This window comes from Python bivittatus, unplaced genomic scaffold, assembly GCF_059951505.1.
Source record: "Python bivittatus isolate LINGU-HERP-01145 unplaced genomic scaffold, Pbiv_v1 ctg000980_np1212, whole genome shotgun sequence".
NCBI classification, from domain to species: Eukaryota; Metazoa; Chordata; class Lepidosauria; order Squamata; family Pythonidae; genus Python; species Python bivittatus.
Window position 1 is genome coordinate 4,836,526 of NW_028277125.1, and position 25,658 is coordinate 4,862,183.

At 44.3% G+C, this 25,658-nt stretch overlaps 2 protein-coding genes across 7 annotated transcripts in view; both read right to left on the reverse strand.

Annotated features, from left to right (window-relative positions):
* The window catches only part of RNPEPL1 (arginyl aminopeptidase like 1), a 29,177-nt gene extending 11,938 nt beyond the window's left edge, over positions 1 to 17,239 (reverse strand). Inside the window, exons 1-5 of the mRNA XM_088132674.1 lie at positions 16,293 to 17,239; positions 8,716 to 8,856; positions 7,868 to 8,019; positions 6,929 to 7,045; positions 1,818 to 2,053 (exon numbers count right to left, since the gene is read on the reverse strand). Coding sequence (XP_087988800.1) covers positions 1,818 to 2,053; positions 6,929 to 7,045; positions 7,868 to 8,019; positions 8,716 to 8,856; positions 16,293 to 17,069 — 1,423 coding nt within the window. The 5' untranslated portion in view covers positions 17,070 to 17,239. The remainder of the gene's footprint in view (positions 1 to 1,817; positions 2,054 to 6,928; positions 7,046 to 7,867; positions 8,020 to 8,715; positions 8,857 to 16,292) is intronic.
* Positions 17,240 to 23,033: 5,794 nt separating this feature from the next.
* ABCC5 (ATP binding cassette subfamily C member 5) overlaps positions 23,034 to 25,658 on the reverse strand; it is a 64,280-nt gene continuing 61,655 nt past the window's right edge. For all 6 annotated transcript variants that reach the window (XM_088132435.1, XM_088132436.1, XM_088132434.1 and 3 more), the window contains 2 exons: positions 25,183 to 25,347; positions 23,034 to 24,618 (listed from right to left, as the gene is read on the reverse strand). In XM_088132435.1, the coding sequence (XP_087988561.1) occupies positions 24,517 to 24,618; positions 25,183 to 25,347 (267 nt within the window). In that variant the 3' untranslated portion in view covers positions 23,034 to 24,516. The remainder of the gene's footprint in view (positions 24,619 to 25,182; positions 25,348 to 25,658) is intronic.

Consider the following 25,658-nt stretch of genomic DNA (forward strand, 5'->3'; position numbering starts at 1 on the left):
AGAGCAGTGTTTCTCAACCTTGGCAACTTTAAGAGGCGTGGACTTCAACTCCCAGAATTCCCCAGCCAGCCATGCTGGCTGGGGAATTATGGGAGTTGAAGTCCACGCCTCTTAAAGTTGCCAAGGTTGAGAAACCCTGCCCTAGAGAGTCAGTGTCTTACAGTGAAGAACTTCAGCATGGTTTGTCACATCCCAAAGATTCAGGGCAAGTAATTATTTGTTTTCATAATAACCATTTGAAATAGTACAGAGTTGTGAATGTAGCTGATGATACAGGATTTCCAAAAGAGAAACCCAGAAGGCATTTTCAAATAATTCTGGGCAGCAACTCCTGAGATGTGGTGAGCTGTTCAGCTACATCATACTACCTGTGAGAGTTTCTGCATATGACTTCAAAGGTTACTCTTTATAGATCAATAATTAAGGTCAGGGTGTGGTATAAAGCATATTTACTCTACAGTAGTCATATTAAGAGCCAGTTTGGTGTAGTGGTTAAGGAAACAGGCTAGAAACCGGGAGACTGAGTTCTAGTCCCACCTTAGGCATGAAGCCAGCTGGGTGACCTTGGGCCAGTCCTTCTCTCTCAGCCCTAGGAAGGAGGCAATGGCAAACCACTTCCGAAAAACCTTGCCAAGAAAACCATAGGGACGTGTCCAGGTAGTTGCCAGGAGTCATAAACTGACTCAGAGGAATAAAAAAAAAATCATATTAATGTTAACTGATTGCAGTTTCCGTGATTTACCCTGTCAAGGTACTTGTTGAGTTGAAAATGAATGGGCTGGAGAGATGTACAGTCAGAGGGTTTGAATAGAGATGAAAAAGATGAAGAAATTCAGATGGAATTGAGTTGTTTCTTGTTGCTACTAAGCACATATCATTAATTTCAGTACTAATGTACCACTTAATTTAAAAAAAACAAAAATATCTTCTTTCCCTGGCTGAAGCAGCAAAACTTTCTACCTTCAAGTTTATTCTAGAAGGCTATTGAACTTCTAGAATTAAGCTGCCAAGGAAAAAGAAAATCAGTAGCTGCAAGCTAATTGCATTCCTTTGGACTTATTTCCCCAAGCCCATTTCATAAAAGATCGCTTCCTCCTTAGCACAAATACTGTTCAACAGCTTTGCTGATGCTGGAGAAAGGACAAGGTGACAATTCAGTCAGGAGAAGGCAAGAGCAGCAGAAATGTTACATGTGGTCCTGAGACAAGCTTCCCACCAGTTCTGGTCTCAGGAGCTCATTATTTGACTAAGAATCTAAGTGAGCAACACCTACATTGGCCAGAACAGTAAAGACTGCCAAGATTATAGTTCCCAAACCTTATTTCTTTATTTCACACATTTATAAGGCCATCCAACTCAAGCAATGTGACCCTTGGCACATCAACAAAAATAAACAGTGACAAAAATAACCCGATGTCATTAAAAAACACCCCAATATCTAAAATGGTGAACCAAACAAGATAATTAAACAACTAAAAGGGGACTCTGCTCAACTGGACATTTATTGGGAATTGTCTTTGCACCTACATGGCAGCTGTGCAGTTATCTAGAACCTCTGCTGGGGCTGCAAGGCACAAAACCAGGCTTGTGTTTTAATGCATTTGCCAACAGGAACAAGCTCTCCAATATCCCAGACCAGCTTTCCCCAGTTCCAGATCTGGGCTCTCAACTTTCAGAATTATTCATCCAGAATGTCCATGGTAAGGAATTCTGGTAGTTGAAGTCCACACATCTGGAGGGTGTCCAATCTGGGGATGGCTGGCCTCAGCAACCCTCACAAGTTGGAGGTGCAATCCTCAGCTTAAGAGAGAGCTTACCATAAGTCTCTGTGGTGATTCGGCGCTGAGCATAAGTGGCCAGCCCCTCGCTCAACCACATCTCTTCCCAGGTGGCATTGGTGACTGCATTGCCAAACCAGCTGTGGGCTACTTCATGGATGACATCAATGATGAGAAATTCATCGCTCTCCAAGATGGAAGAGATAACGAAGGTCAAACATGGGTTCTCCATGGCTACAATAGGGAACGAGGGAGGAAGAAAAACAATGTCGTACCTGGAGGTGAGAGGAGGGAGCGAGAACCCAGATCAATTTTAGAACCTTGAAGTCATAATTCTCAAAGCTGAGACAGACAGACAGACATAGATATGTAGACATATATACATAAAATTCCCCATAATTTATTGAAACAGTAATAAAAGGAAAAAGGAAGGGGAAAAATCAGGGTTGGGTTAACGTCACTGGAGAACGACTGCTGCGCATCAGGTATCATTTGTGATCCAAATGTATCCTGCTTCTCCTCCACATCCTGTTAGTAATCCTAACCAAGTAGCTTAAGGTGAAAGGCAGGAACTGGTTTTGCGGCTAAATATGAAATATGATTCTTCTACCCACCTGAGATGTCTCTGGAATTAATTTATAATGTCATTCCCTATTTCTACCACTTTCTACTTATCCTGGGGAAATAAATGAGTGCTGCAGTTCTGCATCACCAGTAGATTTTTTTCCCCTTCCTTGCTCCTTCTCTTGAGATTATTAAGAGAAATTAGCAGATTTGTTTTTATTCTTGAGCTCATTGTAACTGTTTGAACACAAAGTCCAAGGAGAGACTCGGCATTAGCTTCTCATTTTCCAAATATGTTTCTGCAATCATATTGGGTTTGGCTTTGGGGTCCTTCATGATGGCTTACTCTGGCATTTGGTATTTACATTATCTCCTCTGGCTTAAGCCCAACCAGGATGGGATTCAGAGACCTTCTGACAGCTCCTGGACAGGATGATACACCAGATGGTCTAGAGAGTTTTGCTGATGACCCCTTTTTGACAAGAACAGATGGTAAGTTGAGCTTCTGAAACAAGATCAATACATCCATTTTGACTCTAGTTCTTATTTTTCCCTTAAAATGATGCTTAATCCATCCCGTGGTTCATCCTGGGCAATTAAAAATCAAGGGCAGCCCTGTGCCTTATAGCCTCTCAAGCCCTAACTTGACAGGTCCTCATGCATCCTCCCACACATCCTCTTTATCTTTGTAAGCTGGTAGTAGAAACAGTCTGCCAATCCAATGCCAGGGATTGCATACTGAAGGGGAAAAACTCCCCCAGACGCAGCTGATGAGTGGAGACCACAGTCTGCTTGAATCAAGTTTGCTGTGCAGGGGACAGAATACAAAATCGGGCCCACTGAGGGAAGGAAGAGACAAAAAGTTCATATAATGGTCTTGTTTACAGGGAAAGGACAGTATGACACACACACACACACACCCAGTGACAGAGCCCACCCAAACCCATTTTCCTAGCAACCTAGTATTTTTAGCCCTTGATTTGTTTACTCAGCAAGCCCTGAGTAACAGTCAGGAGTCGGCAAGGGGTCTACTTCCTCTTCTCCGGTACACAGGCCCTGAGTTTGCAGTTTCAACCCCTACCTGTAATGTACAGGTAGTCTTTGAGTTATGATAGCAATTGGGAGCGGGATTGCTGTTCCTAAGCAATGCGGTCATAAAGCGCGATGTCACATGACTGAATCGCTTGGCAACAGCAATCCATGCAATCCAGGTTGCCATCGTAACCCCAAGACATGCAAATCGTTAAACAGGAAGCAGAGGGAGTCCCAGTTAAGGAGTGCGGGAGTACCCCAGGGGGGTGCCACGGGGGGTGGGGGAGGCCTGGTGCAGGCCGTGGGCGAGTTGGGGGAGTGATGCAGAGTGGAACAAGCGCAGGGAGCCCAGGGTGTGGGATGCGTTTGTGCAAGCACAGGAAGGCTCAGAGAAGGAGGGTGCTGGTAGGTGCGTACGTGTGTATGAGTGCAGAGAGGCGGGGAAGGCAACCACGTTGTGCATGAGCAAAGAAAGGCCAGGGGGGTGGAGGAGACTTACCCAAGCAACTTGTGATCTTCCCTGCCACCTTCCCCATTGACTTTGCTTGTGGGAAGCTGGTAGGGAAGGTCACAAATGGTGATCACATGACCGGGGATGCTGCAGCCAGTCGTAAGTGAAAGCTAGTTGCCAAGTACCCGAATTTTGTTCATGTGACCACAGGGGCGCTGCAATGGCTGGAACTTCGAGGACCCACCATAAGTCCCTTCATTCGGTGCCATCATAACTTCGAACAATCACTGAACAAATGGTCGTAACTCAAGGGCTACCTCTTTTTGTATTTTATATTCTCAAGCATTAGGCTAAGCACTGAAGCATTTCTGTAGTCATTTTGGCTAGGCCAAACTGTTTTATAGGTAGTCCATGCTTAACAACCACAATTGGGACTGGTTTTTGCTAAGCGATTGTTTGCTAAGAATGTGGTTGTTAAGCAAATCATCACGTGACCAGACCCGATTTTATGACCTCTTTTGTGGTGGTTAAGCAAATCACCGTGGCCATTAAGTGAATCAGCATGGTCGTTAAGCAAATCACATGGTCATTAAGTGAATTGTGCAGTTCCCCATTGATTTTGCTTGCTGGAAGCTGACTGGGAAGGTCACAAATGACTCCACGATGCTGCAATCATCCTAAGTACGAGCTGGTTGCCAAGCACCACGATCACATGACCACAGGGGCTCTATGATGGTCATAACTTTGGGCACTGGTCATAAGTCACTTTTAGCGCTGTCATAACTTTGAATGGTTGCTAAATGAATGGTCATTAAGTGAGGACTATTAGTTATTTTTTCCTTCAATAGTTTCTCCTTTCTGTAAACACCTATGATAAATCTTGTGAGTAAATACAGGACTTGCTTGAGCTGAGCTCAAATCCTGGTAATGACATGGACATGGCTATGTACTTTTTATGGGCAAAGTACGGACATGGTTAGCCTAGGTCGACTTTGGGGAAATTTTTTCAACTTTCTAGCTTAGCCCTGAGATACCCCGGTGGTCTCCCATCCAACTATTAACCAGGTCCAACTTTGCTTAGATTTTTTTTTAGATCAGCCAAGACTGACAAGGTACTGCCTACTGCTGGACATTTCCTTGTAATCTTTGCTGATGTCCCTATTTTGTTTAAAGGTATCGTGCGTGCTCTGCTATGTACAGAAGACAGTTCTGTGAAAAAACCTATTATTACCTGTATTCTTAAGCATGTGTGAATATTTGCAAGTCTGTGTGAAAATATATAAAAACATTCTGTCATCAGCCTCTGTTTCTAACCAAGATGAAGAAATGTGTATTGTGGCATCGTAACACAAACTCTGCCTTTTTCAGCCTATGTTGTGAGTCACACACAAACACATAAGGGACAGAATTTGCACCCCAACATTCATTTCATCACGTTCCCCCCAGCAGACACCTACAGTGGGGCAAAAAAGTATTTAGTCAGCCACCAATTGTGCAAGTTCTCCCACTTAAAAAGATGAGAGAGGCCTGTAATTTTCATCATAGGTATACCTCAACTATGAGAGACAAAATGGGGAAAAAAATCCAGAAAATCACATTGTCTGATTTTTAAAGAATTTATTTGCAAATCATGGTGGAAAATAAGTATTTGGTCAATATCAAAAGTTCATCTCAATACTTTGTTATATATCCTTTGTTGGCAATGACAAAGGTCAAACGTTTTCTGTAAGTCTTCACAAGGTTTTCACACACTGTTGCTGGTATTTTGGCCCATTCCTCCATGCAGATCTCCTCTAGAGCAGTGATGTTTTGGGGCTGTCGCTGGGCAACACGGACTTTCAACTCCCTCCAGAGGTTTTCCATGGGGTTGAGATCTGGAGACTGGCTAGGGCACTCCAGGACCTTGAAATGCTTCTTATGAAGCCACTCCTTCGTTGCCCGGGCGATGTGTTTGGGATCATTGTCATGCTGAAAGACCCAGCCACGTTTCATCTTCAGTGCCCTTGCTGATGGAAGGAGGTGTTCACTCAAAATCTCACGATACATGGCCCCATTCATTCTTTCCTTTACACGGATCAGTCGTCCTGGTCCCTTTGCAGAAAAAAGCCCCAAAGCGTGATGTTTCCACCCCCATGCTTCACAGTAGGTATGGTGTTCTTTGGATGCAACTCAGCATTCTCTCTCCTCCAAACACGACGAGTTGAGTTTAGACCAAAACGTTCTACTTTGGTTTCATCTGACCATATGACATTCTCCCAATCCTCTTCTGGATCATCCAAATGCTCTCTAGCAAACTTCAGACGGGCCCAGACGTGTACTGGCTTAAGCAGGGGGACACATCTGGCACTGCAGGATTTGAGTCCCTGGCGGCGTAGTGTGTTCCTGATGGTAGCCTTTGTTACTTTGGTCCCAGCTCTCTGCAGGTCATTCACTAGGTCCCCCCGTGTGGTTCTGGGATTTTTGCTCACCGTTCTTGTGATCATTTTGACCCCACAGGGTGAGATCTTGCATGGAACCCCAGATCAAGGGAGATTATCAGTGGTCTTGTATGTCTTCCATTTTCTAATTATTGCTCCCACAGTTGATTTCTTCACACCAAGCTGCTTGCCTATTGCAGATTCAGTCTTCCCAGCCTGGTGCAGGTCTACAATTTTGTTTCTGGTGTCCTTCGACAGCTCTTTGGTCTTGGCCATAGTGGAGTTTGGAGTGTGACTGTTTGATGTTGTGGACAGGTGTCTTTTATACTGATAACAAGGTCAAACAGGTGCCATTACTACAGGTAACGAGTGGAGGACAGAGGAACCTCTTAAAGAAGTAGTTACAGGTCTGTGAGAGCCAGACATCTTGCTTGTTTGTAGGTGACCAAATACTTATTTTCCACCATGATTTGCAAATAAATTCTTTAAAAATCAGACAATGTGATTTTCTGGATTTTTTTTCTCATTTTGTCTCTCATAGTTGAGGTATACCTATGATGAAAATTACAGGCCTGTCTCATCTTTTTAAGTGGGAGAACTTGCACAATTGGTGGCTGACTAAATACTTTTTTGCCCCACTGTATGTGTGCTGTAACAGCCTCCTTGGTGAACCAAACCAAGCTTACCTGCCCCATATATAGGGACCATAGAGGCTCTCTGCAGCACTGAGCCAGTGCTCCACTCGACCGGAGAGTTTGCCAATAGCTGTTGACAACAGGCATGGCTCTGCCCACACTTTGCTCCTGTTGCAAAGAAGGCAGACAAACAACAGAATTCATGCTGGGCCCAGTACTCATTCTGCAGTCTTGCTGTGAAGATGCAAACTGACACCTAACTATACCTTCTAAAGAAAGTTCATGATCGTCCAATATTGGTCATCCAGAAAAGCAACTCTGGTGAGACATGCCTTGCAGCAGAGCCAATCGGCAACAGGGACACTGCAGGGGTCAGATCTTACGTTTGCTCACGTCTGCAGGTGAGCAGGACTATTGTCCTGATCTGATCTGATACCTATGGCTTTCCACAAGTTGTTGAACTACAGTTCCCAGCAACTCATAAATGTACGGCCCCATTTATTCAATGGATAGGAGACCTGACTGCACTTGCCATTTATGAGCGGACTGCCTATAGATGTCGTCTTTGTATGGACAAATATAATGATATATGGGATTCATTTATACAAAATACACTGGGTTAAAGAAAATGACAGTCATATAAATGTCCTGGAAATATATATGCGTTTGAATAATATCTGCATTAAATAAATATATATATAGACATGTGACTACTTACTATATAATGGTATACTATGCTAAGTTTTTGTTTTGTTTGTTTGTTTTTTGTTCTTTTAATTTTTGTCACTTTTTTGTAATACTACCTTCTTCTTGTGTATTATTATTTTGTGTTTTTTTCCTTTTGGTTATTAATTAAAAGCAATACAAAATTATATATAAAAAAAGTTGAATTACAATTCCCAGCAATTCCACCAAGCACGGGGGTAAGGTATGGCTTAGCAGTATCCCTGCCTTCCACCAACACTGCTAAATCAGACAAGAGTGCCTTACCTAGGACCAATGTCTGCAGCTACAAGATCCCCAGCCACCAGAGCCACGAGGTAAGCAGGAATGGGGTATTCCATGTAGAACTGGTATATGCCCTCTTCTTCCTCATAGGTACTTTGGGTAGCACTCATTAACACCTGCATACCTGCAGGGGCCTGGAAAAAAGGAAGAATCTTCTAATGACTGACAAAAGTGTGAGGAATATCCATTATATCTACTCTAAAAACATGAATTGGACCATGTGTCCTAGCAACCTAAATTCTGTTCTGAAGAAAGCTTGCTCATGCATCAGTTGTGCAGTTAAGTGCTGTTATGATGCTCAAATCCCATGCCCAATCCTAAAGTGGATCCTACCACCTCCCTGGGATCAGAGGCTTCAACAGCAGCATTTGACGTTCTGAGATCAAGAGGTGGGCTACCAGAAATAGCTTACTGGAAGGAGCAGGGTATCCCATTCACAAAACGGCTACCACAGGGGATGTGATTAATCACAAAACAGCCATTTATAAAAACAATTAATTGATATTAGAACTGAAAAACTAGTGTTACTAGAACCAAGGCTCATCTGATGAAACCGAACAGTGGGAGCTCCAGGAAGGACAAAGAAAGTAACAGTATGGAGTTTGCTTTCTCCGAATGAGGTGATGACCACCAGGGGAAATGATTTAGAAAGAGGATTGGGAAAATTCGTGGTGAAAAAGGCCTGCTACTGGTCGTAAGAGCTCCTGGATCAAAGGCAGAATTCAAAGACTGCTCAATTCTGGCTGTTACTGAACATGATGTTCAGGCCCTGCTTGGGGTCTGATCAAGTCTGGCTCTTCTTACATTCTTGCGCTAAGAAAATTCCTTACCTTGACAACTGCAGAGTAGGTACATTTCACAGCTGGCGTGTCAAAACAAGGGAAGAAGGAGCGGTTGCACACCGAATGGCCTTGGGTGAAAACAAACGGCTTGGAGTTGCCATAGGTTAGCTCAGGATCCAGCCACCAGATCTGACAGCAACATAAAGAAGGAACACATGAGAAACAAAACAAATCATTGTACTTGTACTCTCTAATATCATCCCCAGCCAGTAGTGCTATCGATACGTTAACTGAAGATGGGATTTAGTCCAAGGGCTGGCTGGCGGGGAATGATGGGAATTTTAGTCCAATTCACCTGGGGGCAGTGATTTGGGAAAGGCAGCCTTAGAGGAGATTTGCTGAGATCATCAAGGCATCAGGCAAGCGAGTCTGATTCATGAAACTGTGGAATGGGTCTTCCAGAGTTACAGCCTATCTTCCCTAGGGCTCATCACGCACATAAAGGCATCCTTTACCCAGTGTGCTATATCCTTTCAAGGGAACATGCAAAGTTCAGAAGGACAAATGAAATTAAAGGCAGGATATAAGAAAACAAGAGAAGGAAACTGAACTAAATCCAGTTTACACCAACAATATTCAGTATTCACTATACTTCTCTAATGTCAGCATCACTCACTATATCTTTCCAGGGACTTGAAACCTCGAGGAAACATATGGATTTCCCTTTTTTTCCCAGAAAGGTAAAGCCAGGAAAACAACTCGAAAGAATGAAAATAACTAACTGAGAGCATGCGGTTCTTTAAAATTACTCATGTTACTCTTCTTTTAATTGGGTACGTGTTTTTGATTCTTTAGCATTTACGGAACTGAAATGTAGCTATAAGCCTTGTAAACAATCATTACACTGTGGCGCAACTCATGCAAATTACCTAACTGCCTTCTGTGCAATGTATGTGAGGTCACCTCTCACTCCCCGGCCTTCCCTCCCCACGAATACCGCTGGGAATGCTAGGGCAGAACTCCCATCGATCCACCCATCCACCTCCATTATGACTCTGGGCAGCATTCAAGACTTTATTTATTGGATTATATGGGATATGGGTCTCTAGAAGGGGTCAAAAACATCACGATGGAGGTCACAACCACGCAGTTATTTTTATTATTATTATTATTACATCATATTTATATGGCCGCTCATCTTGGTTTTACAAGTGACTCTGAGTGGCTTACAATGTTATTTATATACTAACAATTACTTATGAACAATTACATTAACTGAACTTGATGTCCTGCTCCTTTCTTACCTGTCACATGCATATAAGGGGGGGGGGGGCTTTGCATAGTTGTGACCATCCTCTTACGTCAGTGGGAATGCTGAAAATCTTTTCACAGGACAAGAGTGCCCAGCAATTCCTAGGTTTGTGAAAGGGGCTCTCAAATGGAGGGTCAGAAACCGGCGTGGGGGGCTTGAACACCTAGGGCAGGATTCCTCCTAGCGCTCAACCCTGCTCTGCCTGGGCAAGCACTTGCCCGGGTGAAGCAGGAGTGTGATCTAACAGATCCTGGGGAAATTGAAATGTCATTATTATAACCTTAAACCCAGTGAAATCATTGCTTTGGTTTGTGAGCTGGGAGTCACATGCATTCATCTGTCATTCTGGAGGGTGGGGACAGCCACCCACAGTTTAAAAATCCCTGGTATGGGGTATAAAGAAGCCCCATCTCTTTTTTTCTTTTGCATTTACAATTAAACTGCCTCCTAAAGTCACTCCTTTTTCCCCTAACAAGAGCTTTATGCTATAGCAGATAGGGGACTTTACTATTTTTATAACAAGATCGAACAGCAACGGGATGCACGTTCACCCTCCTGCCTCATTATGAAGACCCACTCCAAAAATAACCTCCAAACACACCCTTTTGGAGAGGTATCCATCCTGACTGAAGTAGATAATATAGATGCATTAAAAATAGAATTTCATGGAACAATATGCCGCCACCTTAAAATATGCCACCCCTGGCCAGCCTTTTTGATCTCCTAGAGATCAAAAAGGCTGGCCAGGGGTGGCATATTTTAAGATGGCGGCATATTGTTCCATGAAATTCTATTTTTAATGCATCTATATTATCTACGTCGGGCAGGAGGGATAGAATGCCATCACCTAATAGAGAAGTACAGGACAGAAATCCACTCCAAATGGAAAATGACCAACTCATAGCCATTCCCATGTGTAAAAGCACCTGAATCTGAGCACACTTTTTATAAAATTATTATTGGTATTATTAATTACAATTGTACACTGCCCAGCTCCCCATACTTCACTGAAACAAAGAATATTCTTTTTTCACTTTATTATCCCCCAACAGGCAAATGCTACACATATCCACAACTCCAGAGTCCTCAATTCCATATGCGCATTTAATGGTGTGCGATCACAACCTTTTTTTTTTCATTTTTCCTAATCGAGGGAGGCTTTTACTCATATATTTATATACAATTAGATTGCTTCTTATACTGAGAAGCAATTTACTGCAACAGAATACTCCCTGGGTGATGGAAAAACATATAAGGATGGAAAAACTTTCTCTGAATAATTTTCGTCAGTTGTTCCATCTGAAAAGTAAGTTCTTCCAAGGATCAGATACTGAGCCAGTACCGAAAGAATTTCTCTGAAGAAACAAGAATGTTTGTATCTATCCAAAAACCATCTGGAAAATGGAAAACTGGGGAGAGGTGGGTTGGTCCAGACATTACTGACAAAACAGAACTCAGCTATATTATAACAAATTCACTGGGGAATAAAAAGATAGCAACATATAGAGCAGTGTTCCTCAACCTTAGCAACTTTAAGATGTGTGAACTTCAACTCCCAGAATTCCCCAGCCAGCATGCTGGCTAGGGAATTCTGGGAGTTGAAGTCCACACATCTTAAAGTTGCCAAGGTTGAGGAACACTGATGTAGAGCAAACCACATTCAAAGAGGTTTAAATGTCAGAAGAGATGAAAAAAGATCAAGGATGAACCCAAGCTAAGATCTGACAACAGCCCAAAATTCAATCCAATTGGATCACATGTTCTTAAGAAATTCACTTGTAGAATGGTGACTGCAACCCTATTTGCCTCTAATAACTGTAAATCAGATTTAATCGTCACAGAATCTATTATGACAAACAGCATTTTTTTATTTCTGGAGTCCCAGAAATAAGAATGAATCGCTCTACTACAGTATACACAATTTTCTCAATATCTAAAAAGGAGTGCCAGTTACTCTGCAAAATAGCCCAGTAAATCCTATCCTATTCTTCCCCCACTCCTATTTAATATCTACGTGAAGCCACCAGGTGAGGTCTTCCATCAGTATAGGATCAATATGCTGATGATATCCACTTACACATCTCTACCCTGGGTCATCCAAGTAAAGGTTCTTTTCCAATGTCTGAAGGCTGTGGGGATCTGGATGAAGAAGAGTTATCAGTTTAACCCAAGCAAGACCAAGTAGCTCTGGATTTTAGGGTCCCCTGACTCTGAAGACTCTCTTTGGTTACATTCCCCCAGGCAGAATCGATGTGCAATTTGGGGGTCCTCCTTGACTCTTGGCTCCTGCCGAAAGAGCAGATGGTAGCCGTGGTGAAGAGGACTTTTGCACAAATCCATCTGGTTCATCAATTATACCAGATCAGGAGGCTCTGCTTGCGGTTAGACACACCCTGGTCACCTCTTGTTTGGGGTCTTACAACACGTCAGAGTAACTGGTAGCATGGTCCTGTTAAATTTTTTTAAATTAAAAATGCAGAGATTGTTATAAACATAGCAAAATGATAGAATCACCTCTGCTGCTCTATTGGAAGAATTGTCCTGTAACAAAATGAAAGCTGTCATCAAATTCTGGGCCAACAGGGCCATTTCAAGAAACAATAACTCACTGAGAATTAGGAGTCAACCAGCATAGGCATTTCTTGTTCCGTTCCTATGATTAACTTCACTGAATGTTTTAAGCAGGGCCTAGACAGTCATCTGTTGGGGAAGCAAGTTTTGGATTCCTAAACTGAGCAAGGGTTGGACTTGGTGGCCCCTTCCAACTTTAGGACTCTATGATTCTAAATGCAGAAGAGCATGCCAATTTCGTCATCTGTTATGTTCTAACTAGGCTACTGTGATCTAAAGGTTCTCTAGCAACCACAGTTGGTTCTGGTTTGTTTTCAGGGTTTTTCCAGTTCAGATCCGGACCTCTCCCATTGTGATTCACGAGCAACGTAAACCTTAAATCAGTCATAGAAGTCACAGCTGGGTGAACTTCCCTTTGAGACGTGCGTGGGAAAGCCATTAGCTTCAGCCTTAAAATGGGCTTAGACAAGTTTATGGAGAGCAAGGGTTATTTATAAAATCTTATCTTACTCAGAGATGGCTTTTAACAATGAAGAAGCTTAGACACACACACACACACACAAGTGGCATCATCTCCTATTAAGGCCATCTATTTTCCTGACATGAATTCATGACATACTCTGTGAAGTAGAACTTTTTTTACTTTCTTCTGAATCCAGGATTGCAGCTGCCATCTTGACTTTTTTGCCCTTCATGGGCACCCCAGCCTGAATCACTTTTCAGTTTTGTTACTTCCAGCCTCACGAGAAAAAGGAAAATAATTTCATTTCAGCCATACCAAACATACACATTATTTCTGAAACCCCAACACTGCAACATTTCCCCCACAGACAAAGCACTTCTGCTCTTTTGGCTCTACGCTATCCTTTGGGGGGATATGATGACCAACATTTTACACTGCATTATAAATAAACATACACATATAAGTTGGTATAGGGTCATTTCAAGATTGGCAGTTTCTTTTTTTCCTTCCCTTTATCCAAACCCAGAATTTAACTTGTTCACAACGGCCACGTGCTAGATTAATGTTTTCATGGAGATTTCCAACATAACCACAAGATATTCTTTCCATGAGGCCCTGCTAACCGTGTTCCATCCAAAGATATGTGATGTTTAGGATTTTTGCTGTAATCCACACTTCGCTGTACCAAGCCAGGTTTTCTCTTCAGTCTTCCTACCCCGCATAGTGGACAAATCCTTTTGTAGCTCTTCACAACCTGCTTTTATTTTCAGCTAGTGAAATCTATAGTCACTTCAGCTGGTGAAATCACATCACTGCTTGCACAAATCCTGATTATTTATGAACAAGTTTTTTGTTTGAAAAGTACAATAGAGATCTTTGATGGAACCCCTTCCTTACATTCCTTTGTTATAAGAATTATCCAATTTCATAGGAATTATAGAATGGGGAAGTTGGAAGGGGCCAGAAGGATAATCTAGTCCAATCCGCTGCAATGCACAGAAGAAACATTTAAACATCCATTAGAGGTGGCTGTTCTTAAAAACCTGCAGAGATGAAGAACCCACAGCCTCCATAGGCAGACTGTTCTTCTCTTGGACAGCTCTTACTATCAGGAAGGTGGATGGGGTTTTTTTTGGTAATTAAATGAAACCTACGTAGCTGCAGTTTGTACCTGTCCCAGTTTCTGAGGCCACGAAAAACAGTTCTTGACCATCAACCATCTTCCCTATAGCTTCCCTTTATGTACCACAGCAGGACTATCATATCTCCCCTAAGTATTCTTAAGACTGAACATAGGAAGTTGTTTCAGCCTCTTCTCATAGGGCACATCCTCAATTCCCTGTATCATCTTTGTTGTCCTTCTCTGAACTGAACCTGTTAATATTCTCCTGGAAATGTGGTGCCCAGAAGTATACACAAGACTCTAGGTGTGGTCTCACCAGCTCACAGTTGAGAGGAATAATGATTTCACACACCTTTGATACAATGCTTCTTCTAACGCAGCCCAGAATTGCATTAGCTCTTCCACAACTATCTCGCTCTGCTGGCTTACATTTAACTTGCTGTCTATTACCTCACCTAAGTCCTCCTCTTCCAAATCATGAGTCCCGCATCTTGTATGTCTGTCCTACATTTTTTCTTCCCTAAATATAATACCTTACATATCTCCCTGATGAAGAACACCTTGTTCCTCTCAGCCCAGTCTTCCATTCTGTCCAGATTACATTGCAATCTTGTTTTGTCATCCTGGATTTTGGCCAAATAATTCCCCCCCCCCCATTGTCTGTTTTCTGACCTTTAAACAAAGGAAATTTACTCTCTTCTCCCTTGATAACCAAGTTTGCTGATGGTGAGGGACTTCATCAAGAACTTTTTGAAAATCCAAGTAAATAAATTTTGCTAAGTCATCCTAGCCATTTTGGAAGAACTCGGAGAAGTAAAAAAGGTTAGCAAGGGAAGCCTGTAGCGTTGCAGAATCTATATTAATCCTTCTTCTGCTAAATTTGCCCTTTTTATGTTTGATAACTTTATATTTATACATGCTTTCCATCAATTTATACCTGAAACAATGAAGCCTGTAATTTTAGGGTTTCTCCTGAAACCCACTGTTAAAACTTACATTACATTAGCTACTTTTCAATCTTTGGACACAGAGAGACCAATTTTAGGAAGATGCTCTTTGTTAGGAGATCAGAAGTTTCAGAGTTTGTCAGGTAAATGTGCCATCAATAATTCATCAAGTGTGTGACATCCAAAGTGGCTGATTATTCTGAATAAATCCTAGAACCTGATCCCCAGTCACCATTTGCTTGTCCATCTCCTTCTAACCCCCTGCCCCCAAACACATTTCAAGTATTTTCAGTGGTGAAAAGAGTTGCAAAGAATTGGTTAGACCTCTCTAAAATCTTCCCATCCTATTTTACATCTTTTGGTCCCCTGCTGTTTTTAAAGGAGGTGGAATTTACTGTGATTTGCTTGCAGGAAAGGAAGGAAGAGGCTTTTCAGATTCTTCTGTCACAACCCTTGGGGTCTCCCAGCTTGCATTGGCTTTCCTTGACTCTTGCTCTGGGGGGCAAGATCTTTTCTTTTTCCTGCAGGAGTCTTCCTTGTGCTGCTCATTTAACCATGCTGGCACCCTCTTATCAAGATTCTTCAACCTCAGCAACTTTAAGATGGGTGGACTTCAACTCCCAGAATTCCCCAGCCAGCTGGGGAGTTCTGGGAGTTGAAGTCCACCCATCTTAAAGTTACTAAGGTTGAGGAAGCCTGCTCTTAATGGGACATTTGCTAATCTGGGCTACGGGGTACGCTAGCCCAGATTTTATCCTTGTGCTCTAGGTGGCTTTTCCCTACGAGGAGAGCTGAGCTGCTAAATCGTGGAAACCCCTTGCTGGAGAGGGGCAAACAGGGCTTGTTGCGAGGGCCTGGGGCACCTATTCCTCCACCGAAGAGGAGGTTGCCCAAGATGACATTTTGGTCTCCAGACCCCTTGACATTCTTAAAAAGGATGGGGGACCCCAAAGAGCGTTGGTTTACGTGGGTTGTATCTACTGTATGGATGTTTACTGTGCAGCATTAAGCATTAAAAGGGAGAGATATTAAATTATTTATTGATTTGACTTCGCGGACCCCCTGAAGGGTCTGGGGGCCCCTGACCACCGCTGCCTTGAGGACCCCGCTCGGTCCTGACATTACGCGGCTCCACCTGCGCCAGGGGCCCGCCAGAGTCCCCCCGGCTCCCCCCCCCCGACCCCGAGAGGCTCCCCAGGGGGCACTTACCGCGGGGGCATCCACGGAGGTGTAGCGGATGATGACTTGGAAGGGCTGCTGCGGCTCCAGGGAGGCCGGCAGGGAGATGGTGAGCGCCGAGCCGTAGTCGGTGAAGGGGTCCACGCGGAAGAAGAGCGGGCAGGGGGCACGCGCGGGGGGCCCCGGCCGGGGGAAGGCGGGCAACGGCGGCGCGGGCGCCTCGGGGCTCTCCAGCGGCGCGCAGGCCCAGGGGCCGGCCGGGGGCCCGCGGGGGGGCTCGCCCCACGGCGGGGGGCCCTCGGCGGGGACGTCCCCGGGGCCGGGCCGGTCCGCCTCGGCGGGCGCCGGGCCGAGGGCCGAAAGTGCGCTGGCGGTGCTGAGCGGGCAGTGCGGGTGCGGGTGGCCCGCGGGGGCCGAGGAGGGCCGGGCGGGCGGCGGCGGTGGCGGGCTCCGGGCGGGCCCCGGCTCGCCCGCCGCTTCGCCTTCGCCGCCGCCGGCGCAGGGGAAGACGAAGCCGCAGTGCGCCTCGCCGCCCGGGCAGGCGCGGAAGGCGACCGAGGCCACCCGCACGGCCGGGTGCGTGTCCAGCACCAGGACGCGGCGGCGCGGGCGGCGGTCCGCTTCCGCCTCCGCCGCCTCCTGCTCGGCCCCGCCGGGCGCCGGCCGGACGCAGAGCTCCAGCACCAGGCAGCCGGCCAGGGCGCGGGCCTCGGGCCGCAGGTCCAGCCCGAGGCGCAGGTGGCGGAGGCGGAAGAGCGACGCGCTGGAGGCCGAGGCCACGTCCGGGGGCGTCTCGGGGGCCGCCATGGGGCCTAGGTGAAATCCATGGGCGGGCGCGGGGGCCGGGAGCGCGGACGACTCACCCAGGCCGCCCGGGAAGCCGCTCGCCGGCGCCAGGAAGAGGCGAGGCCCAGCCGGCCTGCCCCGAGCGGGGCGCGCTGCGTGCGGCTGGCGGCGGCGCTGGGCGGCGCCCGAGAGCGGCGCGAGGCGTCCGGGCCCGGCTCTGGACGCGCGCCCTGCCGAGCCGGGGGCCGCGGGCGGGCCAGCCCCGGCGCCTCGCGGACCCCTCCATCGCGCTCCCCAGAGCTAAGCGCGCCGGCGTTCAGCCACGGGACGCGGGGCCCCGCGAAAGGTCCGCCGGCGCTCGGGGCCGCGTTGTGCAGGGCGGCAAGGGCCGCCCGCTTCCCAGCGCTTGGCGACTGAGCTCCGGGGAGGATCGCGAGCCGGGCGGGAAGGAGACTTTCTTTTCGCGGGGACCATCTATTCAGCCAGAAAGACCAGAGTCTTTCTGTGCGAGAACAGCGTTTCTCAGCCTCGGCTGCTTTAATGTGTGTGGACTTCAACGCCGAGAATTCCCCAGCCAGGGTGCTTTAAGATGTGTGGACTTCAGCGCTGCCTCATAGCATCTTAAAGCAGCTGAGGTGAAGAAACGCTGCACGATGCCATTTATTCCCGCTGCTTCCAGACATCAGTAGGAGTATGTCCGAAGATGGTTCACAATTGCACCAGAATTCTGGGATTTCTAAACAGTCCAAGTACACCGCTTTAATTTTGCATGGTATCTGATGCTTCTTGTGTGTTTCGCATCTGTGGACTTCACAGATTAACGTGGCCTGAAGGTGCAATGGCAAACAACAGCTCTTTCAATGATGTAGTAAGTACACATGACAATATTAGTGATAGAAATACCCTGCATTGGGCACCAAAGAGTTGGGAATATCTTGACCTGTCTTTTTCACGCTTTGCTTTGGATACAGGCATACAAAACATGAATTTGCACCCTCTGATGTTCAGGGGAGGGAAAACAGATGAAGGCAGTAGAACAAATAGGTAAATGTTTGAGTCAATTTGCTCATAACCGATTCAGTTGTAAGGCTGTCCAGTTGCTTAGAAACACGTGTGGGTGCATAAGCAACACTTGCCTACAACCCCTTAAAGCAAATGCCTCTTTTCCTGGGATTCCGCTGCAGCTGCAGAAAGTGGTAGCAGAGGGCTGGGAAAAGATGCAGTTGCTTTAAGAGACTGCAGACAGGCTACATACGTATCCCAAAGCATCCTTTCCTCTTAAGCATTACACAGCCATATTCTTTTAGAGTGTTTGGACGCCCCTAAAAGCAGGCCGTTTTCATTGTATGCAGTATGTTGGCACTGTACATGGAATAGCAAATTCAGCAGTTTCTGCTCCTATAACTCTGAAGTACAGTCATGTGAAAAAAAATAAATACACCTCATAGAAATTTTTAACTTTTTCAATGTATTTCAACATCTATTTGATCTTCATTTCAACAATACTGATAAAGGGGATATAATATAACAAATATTATGCACCATTTACATTTTGTAGTCCATTGTGTAATTTAAATAAACATCAGTACAAATTTCGCATGTAGAAAAAAGTAAACACACCCCTACATTTATCACTACTTCAAATTAGAATTAGGTACACCACACCAGATGCAAAGGATTAGAACATCATTAGAGAGGACCTGAGAGATAACATTAGGGGAAGGCTAAAGTTTGTCCATGAACACCTAGGCAAAGGCCAGGCCTTCTGGAATAATGTGTTCTGGATAGACGAAGCAAAGATAAGAGTTATTTGGCCACAGTACCAGAAGACGTGTTTGGTGAAAACCAAAGACAGCATTTCATCCGAAGAACCTGATCACAACTGTAAAGCATGGTGGTGGAAATGTTACGATTTGGGGCTGCTTTGCTGCATTGAGGCCGGACGGCTCACCATCATAGAATCCATTATAAATAGTTCATTGAACCAGAGGGTACTTGAGGATAATGTGAGATCCTCACTCAGAAGATTGAAGGTCTTGAAAGTGCACCTTGCAACATGACAATGACTCTAAGCATACCAGTAAATCCACCAAGGAATGGCTGAAAAAAAAAAGGAGGGTTCTAGAATGGTCAAGTCAAAGCCCGGATCTAAATCCCATCAAGATGCCATGGAGTGATTTGAAACAGGCTGTGCATGCAAGAAATCCCTCAAACATTGCACAGCTGAAAAAATTCTGAGTGGAGGAGTTGGAAAAACTTCCTCCTAGTTGATGTCATACACTGGTAGGCAGTTATAACCAACACCTACTTCAGGTGATTTCTGCCAAAGGGGGCAATGCCAGGTATTAGAACAAAGGGTGTACTTTTTCCACAAAAGGAAATGGCCACCAAGGAATGGCTGAAAAATCTGTTCGTTCTCTCTTAATTTTTTGTTCAATAAATGATTGCAAAGTCAATTTTCATGGGGTTTTTTTGTTCAGTTACATCACTTTTATCTTTATATACTGTTTGAATGAAAATAAAATATTGATATGTCCACATATAAATAATATAAATAAATAAAGGATGGCACATGTAACATCTTTGCTGCAGGAGCTGCATTGGGTACCAGTTTGCTTCCGGGTCCACTTCAAGGTGTTGGTTATCACCTTTAAAGCCCTACATGGCATGGGGCCAGATTACCTGAGGGACCATCTCATCCCCACGATTTCAACCCGTCCCACCCGGTCAGGCAGAGGGCATGTTGCAGACCCCATTAGCAAGAGAATGTCGGCTGGCAGGGCCCAGGAAGAGCGCCTTCTCTGCCGTTGCCCTCACCCTTTGGAATATTGTCCCCCCAGAGTGGCAGCAGGCCCCTACCCTCCGGCTTTCTGAAAAGGTTTAAAGACCTGGCTCTGCCTGTGTGCATGGGGCAATATGGGCTCTAACCATCCTTGGGGGTGGTTAGTGCCCTGACAACACTCCCTTGAATTATTCACCAACTTTCCATCTTGCTTAGAAGCCATTTATTCATTGTTAGGACTGTTTTATATTGTATGTTAATGAATTTTATCTCTGCTGTAAACCACCCAGAGTCGTTTCGAGATGGGTGGTGACAAATTTGATAAATAAAAATAAGTTAAAACAGAAAAAAAGTTTACATGCAGTGTACTAACTTTTTCACGTGACTGTAGATAAAAGGGAACAGAGGAAGAGAGGAGGAAAATGGGAGAGGAATGAAACTGGTTGTCATCCTGTTCAGTACTCAATTTTCTTGGAATGTCTACTGAATTCAGCATACATAGTTTTATGCTGTAACTTTTTATATTTATTTTTCAATTTTTCTTCCGAACTATGGAGATTTCTGATTTATTTTTCAAATCACACTCATAATCAGTTGAATCAATTGCTGTGGAAATATTGTAAGCCCAAGTCACTTTCCTTCCCGTTCTGTACAGGTGAAACTCGAAAAATTAGAATATCGTGCAAATGTTCATTTATGTCAGTATGGCAACTCAAAAGGTGAAACCAATATATGAGATAGACGCATTACATGCAAAGCGAGATATGTCAAGCCTTACTTTGATATAATTGTGATGATTATGGCGTACAGCTTATGAAAACCCCAAATTCACAATCTCAGAAAATTAGAATATTACATGACGTCAATAACACAAGGATTGGAAATAGAACAATATCGGACCTCTGCAAAGTATAAGCATGCATATGTACTCAGTACTTGGTTTGGGCCCCTTTTTCAGCAATGACTGCCGCAATGCGGCGTGGCATGGATGCTATCAGCCTGTGGCACTGCTGAGGTGTTATGGAAGACCAGGATGCTTCAATAGCAGCCTTCAGCTCCGCTGCATTGTTCAGTCTCATGTCCCTCATCTTTCTCTTGGCAATGCCCCATAGATTCTCTATGGGGTTCAGGTCAGGCGAGTTTGCTGGCCAATCAAGCACAGTAATCCCATGGTCATTGAACCAGGTTTTGGTACTTTTGGCAGTGTGGGCAGGTGCCAAGTCCTGCTGGAAAATGAAGTCAGCATCCCCATAAAGCTCGTCTGCGGAAGGAAGCATGAAGTGCTCCAAAACCTCCTGATAGACGGCTGCGTTGACCCTGGACTTAATGAAGCACAGTGGACCAACACCAGCAGATGACATGGCTCCCCAAATCAACAGACTGTGGAAACTTCACACTGGACTTCAAGCATCGTGCATTGTGTGCCTCTCCATTCTTCCTCCAGACTCTGGGTCCTTGGTTCCCAAATGAGATGCAAAAGTTGCTCTCATCAGAAAAGAGGACTTTGGACCACTGGGCAACAGACCAGTTCTTTTTTTCTGTAGCCCAGGTAAGACGCTTCTGACATTGTTTGTTGTTCAGGAGCAGCTTGACAAGAGGAATACATTTGAAGCCCATGTCCAGGATCCGTCTGTGTGTGGTGGCTCTTGATGCACTAACTCCAGCCTCAGTCCACTCCTTGTGAAAGTCCCCAACACTTTTGAATGGCCTTTTCCTGACAGTCCTCTCCAGGCTGCGGTCATCCCTGCTGCTTGTGCACCTTTTTCTACCACACTTTTCCCTTCCACATAACCTTCTATTGATGTGCTTTGATACAGCACTTTGGGAACATCCAACTTATTTTGCAATTACCTTTTGGGGCTTTCCCCCCTTATGGAGGGTGTCAATGATGGTTTTCTGCACAACTGTCAGGTCAGCAGTCTTTCCCATGCTTGTGATTTCTACTGATCCAGCCTGAGAGACCATTTAAAGGCTCAGGAACCCTTTGCAGGTATTATGGATTCATTAGCTGATTAGAGTGGGACGCTTTGAGCCTAGAATATTGAACCTTTTCACACTATTCTAATTTTCTGAGATTGTGAATTTGGGGTTTTCATAAGCTGTATGCCATAATCATCACAATTATACCAAAGTAAGGCTTGACATATCTCGCTTTGCATGTAATGCGTCTATCTCATATATTGGTTTCACCTTTTGAGTTGCCATACTGACATAAATGAACATTTGCACGATATTCTAATTTTTCAAGTTTCACCTGTATACTGTATGTGTATGAACCATTGTATGGGGGAAAAATGGGAAATACAGTTTTTAGGCTGCATCCAGAAAATGTAACTTCAAAATCTTGGGAATTGTACCACTTTATATGGTATTGCTCAGACCTGGCCTCAGGAACTGTGGTGTTCTAAGCACATTTTAAGAATGATTCAGAAAGAAGAGATGAGAACCAGACATTGCAGGAGGAGAGCTGTGTTAGTTTATTGTAGCAAAATATCAGGAGGAGGATGGTAGTACCTTTTCTGACTGACAGATTTGATTCAGAGGTATAACATTTTGTGGGTTTATGCCTTTGAATTGGAATTGTTAGTCGGAAAAGGTGCTACCAGACTTCTCCAGATTTTTAGAACAGAACTAGCACAAGTTTGGAAAAAGGTAAAATAATAATCAGAGGATAAGGAATGTAGTCCTACAGAGAGAGAGAGCGAAGGAGATAGGCAACTTAAAAGAAGATTAAGTGGGGATACAATCGCATTCTTCAAATGTCTTGAAGGGTATCACAGAAAAGGAGGAGAGGACCACTTCTCAATCTTCCCAGAATGCTGGATACAGAAGAATGGGTTTAATCTAGATGAAAGCAGGATTCTAACTGAAGTGTGGGAAAAACTCTAAGAGCAATTAAATGGTGGTGATGTTTTGGCTGGATTTACACATCATCTTAAACCATGGATTATTTAACTATGGATTACTGAATGTGCCATGAAGGCCGAGTTCACTTTTCATGCTAAGCAAGAAAGCAATGGCTTTAGAAACCACAATGGTTGGGCTCACACAGCATGCTAAATAAAACAACATAAGCCATTATAGCTTAGCACAATTCCTAAATTATTACTGATTAAATAGCAACTATACAGTTCATCCCAGCTACTTAATGGGGGGGGGGGGGAAATATCAACAGTGCTCCACAATAAAAGTGCACACACGTCTTTACAAAAACCAAAATAATCTTTATTTACTTTTGCAGATGTCTGTCTGGACAAGACAATTTGCAAACATGCTAAGGCTATAAAATGTCCACCTGGACAAAGAAAAACAAACCAACCAACAAACATGCAGTGCTGACCAATTGAAACAGCTATTACAAGACTGACCATGCCCATCTGGGCTACTGGTCCCATACAACACAGATGGTGTACAGTAACCATGGTAACGTACAACACAGGACCAGCAACCTGAGGTAGGTCTCTTTACAATTAGAAAATAAAATTTCCTACACCAGTGTCAAACTTGATCAGGTGCCTGCTAAAAGCTGCAAGGTGTTGGGGATGTAACAATTTCAGTAACAAGTATGCAGGAGCAAAAGTTTGTGCACGTACAGAGTTGGATGAATGAATAACTGTTAGAAATATCAAAATATCTGGAGAACTGTCCAGAGTAAGCATTAATATCTCTAAATCTGCAACTCAGCAGAGAAACGCTATAGGAAGTAGCAGGGTCCAGTCTGAAAAAGATTCGCTGCTATAGCTCAGCAATAATGCTGGACGCTCTGGACAGGTGCTTTTGCTTAGCAAAACAGGAGTGGCTTGAATTTGCACTTGATAAAATATCAGCCAGCCAACCAACAGGGTCACCATGGTCTCTTTATTGCACCCGAGTGAATGGCCATGGGTTTGAAGGTACCTGAGGTGCTGTGGTAGCTCTTCACTTACTGCTACTGATAAGAGTTCATTAACAAAATCACCCAAAGGGAAAAAAGGTTAACCCCTCCAGGGGTCGGTACCATGGGAAACTGGGGCTCCTATCCATCTGTGCCAACGGTTTGTCAAGGTCCTTGACTGCTTGGATGCACCTCCGCCGTCTCATCAAGGTCCACACCCCTTGTGTAGGACAATGAAAATGCGGGAGGGAGGGAGGGAGGCCACACAAGGAAGTTGGGGAAAATCCAGCACCAAGAGCAAACCTGGCTGCAACAGACCAGGGAGACTCCAGTGCAGCCTGGCCAAAGCCAGATTCCCAACGCCATTAAATGGTACAAAAAAATGATAGAAAAGAATATGCACTGGTATTACCACAGCGCTCGTTTTAATATAAAATAAACAGCTTACATTTCCACTGTAAATATAGGCTATGTACAGTATTCTGTATAGATATAGCTACATGTATAAAGCTTCAATATAGGCCTCTGGATACATTTATAACATGGCTCCCTGAGCCATTTCGTAGAGTGCATTTAATAGCAAAAATTAGTAAGAAGAATATGAAATAAATACATAATAAAAACCATAAAGAATCCTCCTTACAGTATTTTTTTTTCCTTAAAAAAAGAACTCAAATCTTGACCCACGATCCTAAAAAATTAAGAGTGAAAAGACAACCTGCTTGAAAGACATGGAAATGGAGGAGGAGGAACCTCCCTGCCACAGGCAGAGAAGAATTACACTCCATATTAAAGTGACTTTGCCCTGAATTTTAGCCCTTTACAGCAACCTTATTTTCTGCAGCAGCAAACATGGCATAGAAGCGGGAATTCTCATTGGACAGAAGAGCGGATGGAGTATCAAATTCCACCACCTGAAACAAACGGAAGAGAAAGTTCAGGAAATACAGCACATTATAGCAGTAAATAGCATCACTGTTGAAAAAGGACCAAAAAGATCTCCTATTTTAGATAAAGGATTAAAGTTCAAGAGTCACAGCAAGTGACAGTTCCACTCTTTGCTAACCTAGGGGTAAAAAAGGCTAAGCAGGATGGTTCATTAGTGATTGGAAAGGAGTCCACCAGGAAACATCTCAGAAGAAGGCAGCAACCAGTCAATTCCATAATGCTGCCATGAGAAGTACAGGTTCATATCCATAAAGTCACTAGGAGTCTAGGTTGATTCCAGGAAAATCTAACATTTTGGAAACATCCCCACTAAGAGCTTGTTTACATTACAAACAAGGAAGACTGCTTCATTGCTTAGCTGCTTTTAAATGACTAGGATTTGAACCAAATTTCCCTTGCAAGAACTCTTTTATTTATATGAGAGCTGCAGAGTTTTGCCATCCCTTGAGAAACGGCTCCCGGATCCACAGTTTGAAAACCCTGGTTCTATGGTAATTTGTAGAAGAAAAAGAAGTTAGTGGCTCGCTCACCTGTCCTTGCATCAGTACCATAATCCGATCAGAGCCCAGAACCGTATGCAGACGATGAGCGATTGTCAGCATTGTGCAGTCTGCAAAGGCTTCTCTGATAGTCTCTTGGATCAGTAAATCAGTCTCGGTGTCCATAGCAGCTGTTGCTTCGTCCAGGATCAAGATCTGTGGAACACAGCATGAACCATTAAAAACATACAGCTACAATCCTTTCTTTGTACTTCCATTAGGACTAAAAGATTAGCAGAACACAACATGAAATACCTAAAGTGTTGAAAGTAAGAAGGGGGCTGGGGGGCACCATGGAATACAGCTCTTTTCATTTATCTAATAACAGCTTAGCCTGTGCTCAGTTGTCCTGCATCAACGTTGTTCACCCTAGAATATAAATAGGACCTGGAATTTTTGTTCTGAACCTGATTGAAATGATTGACCAATTAACCAATCCATCACTAGGTTATCCTGGAGAACTTGAA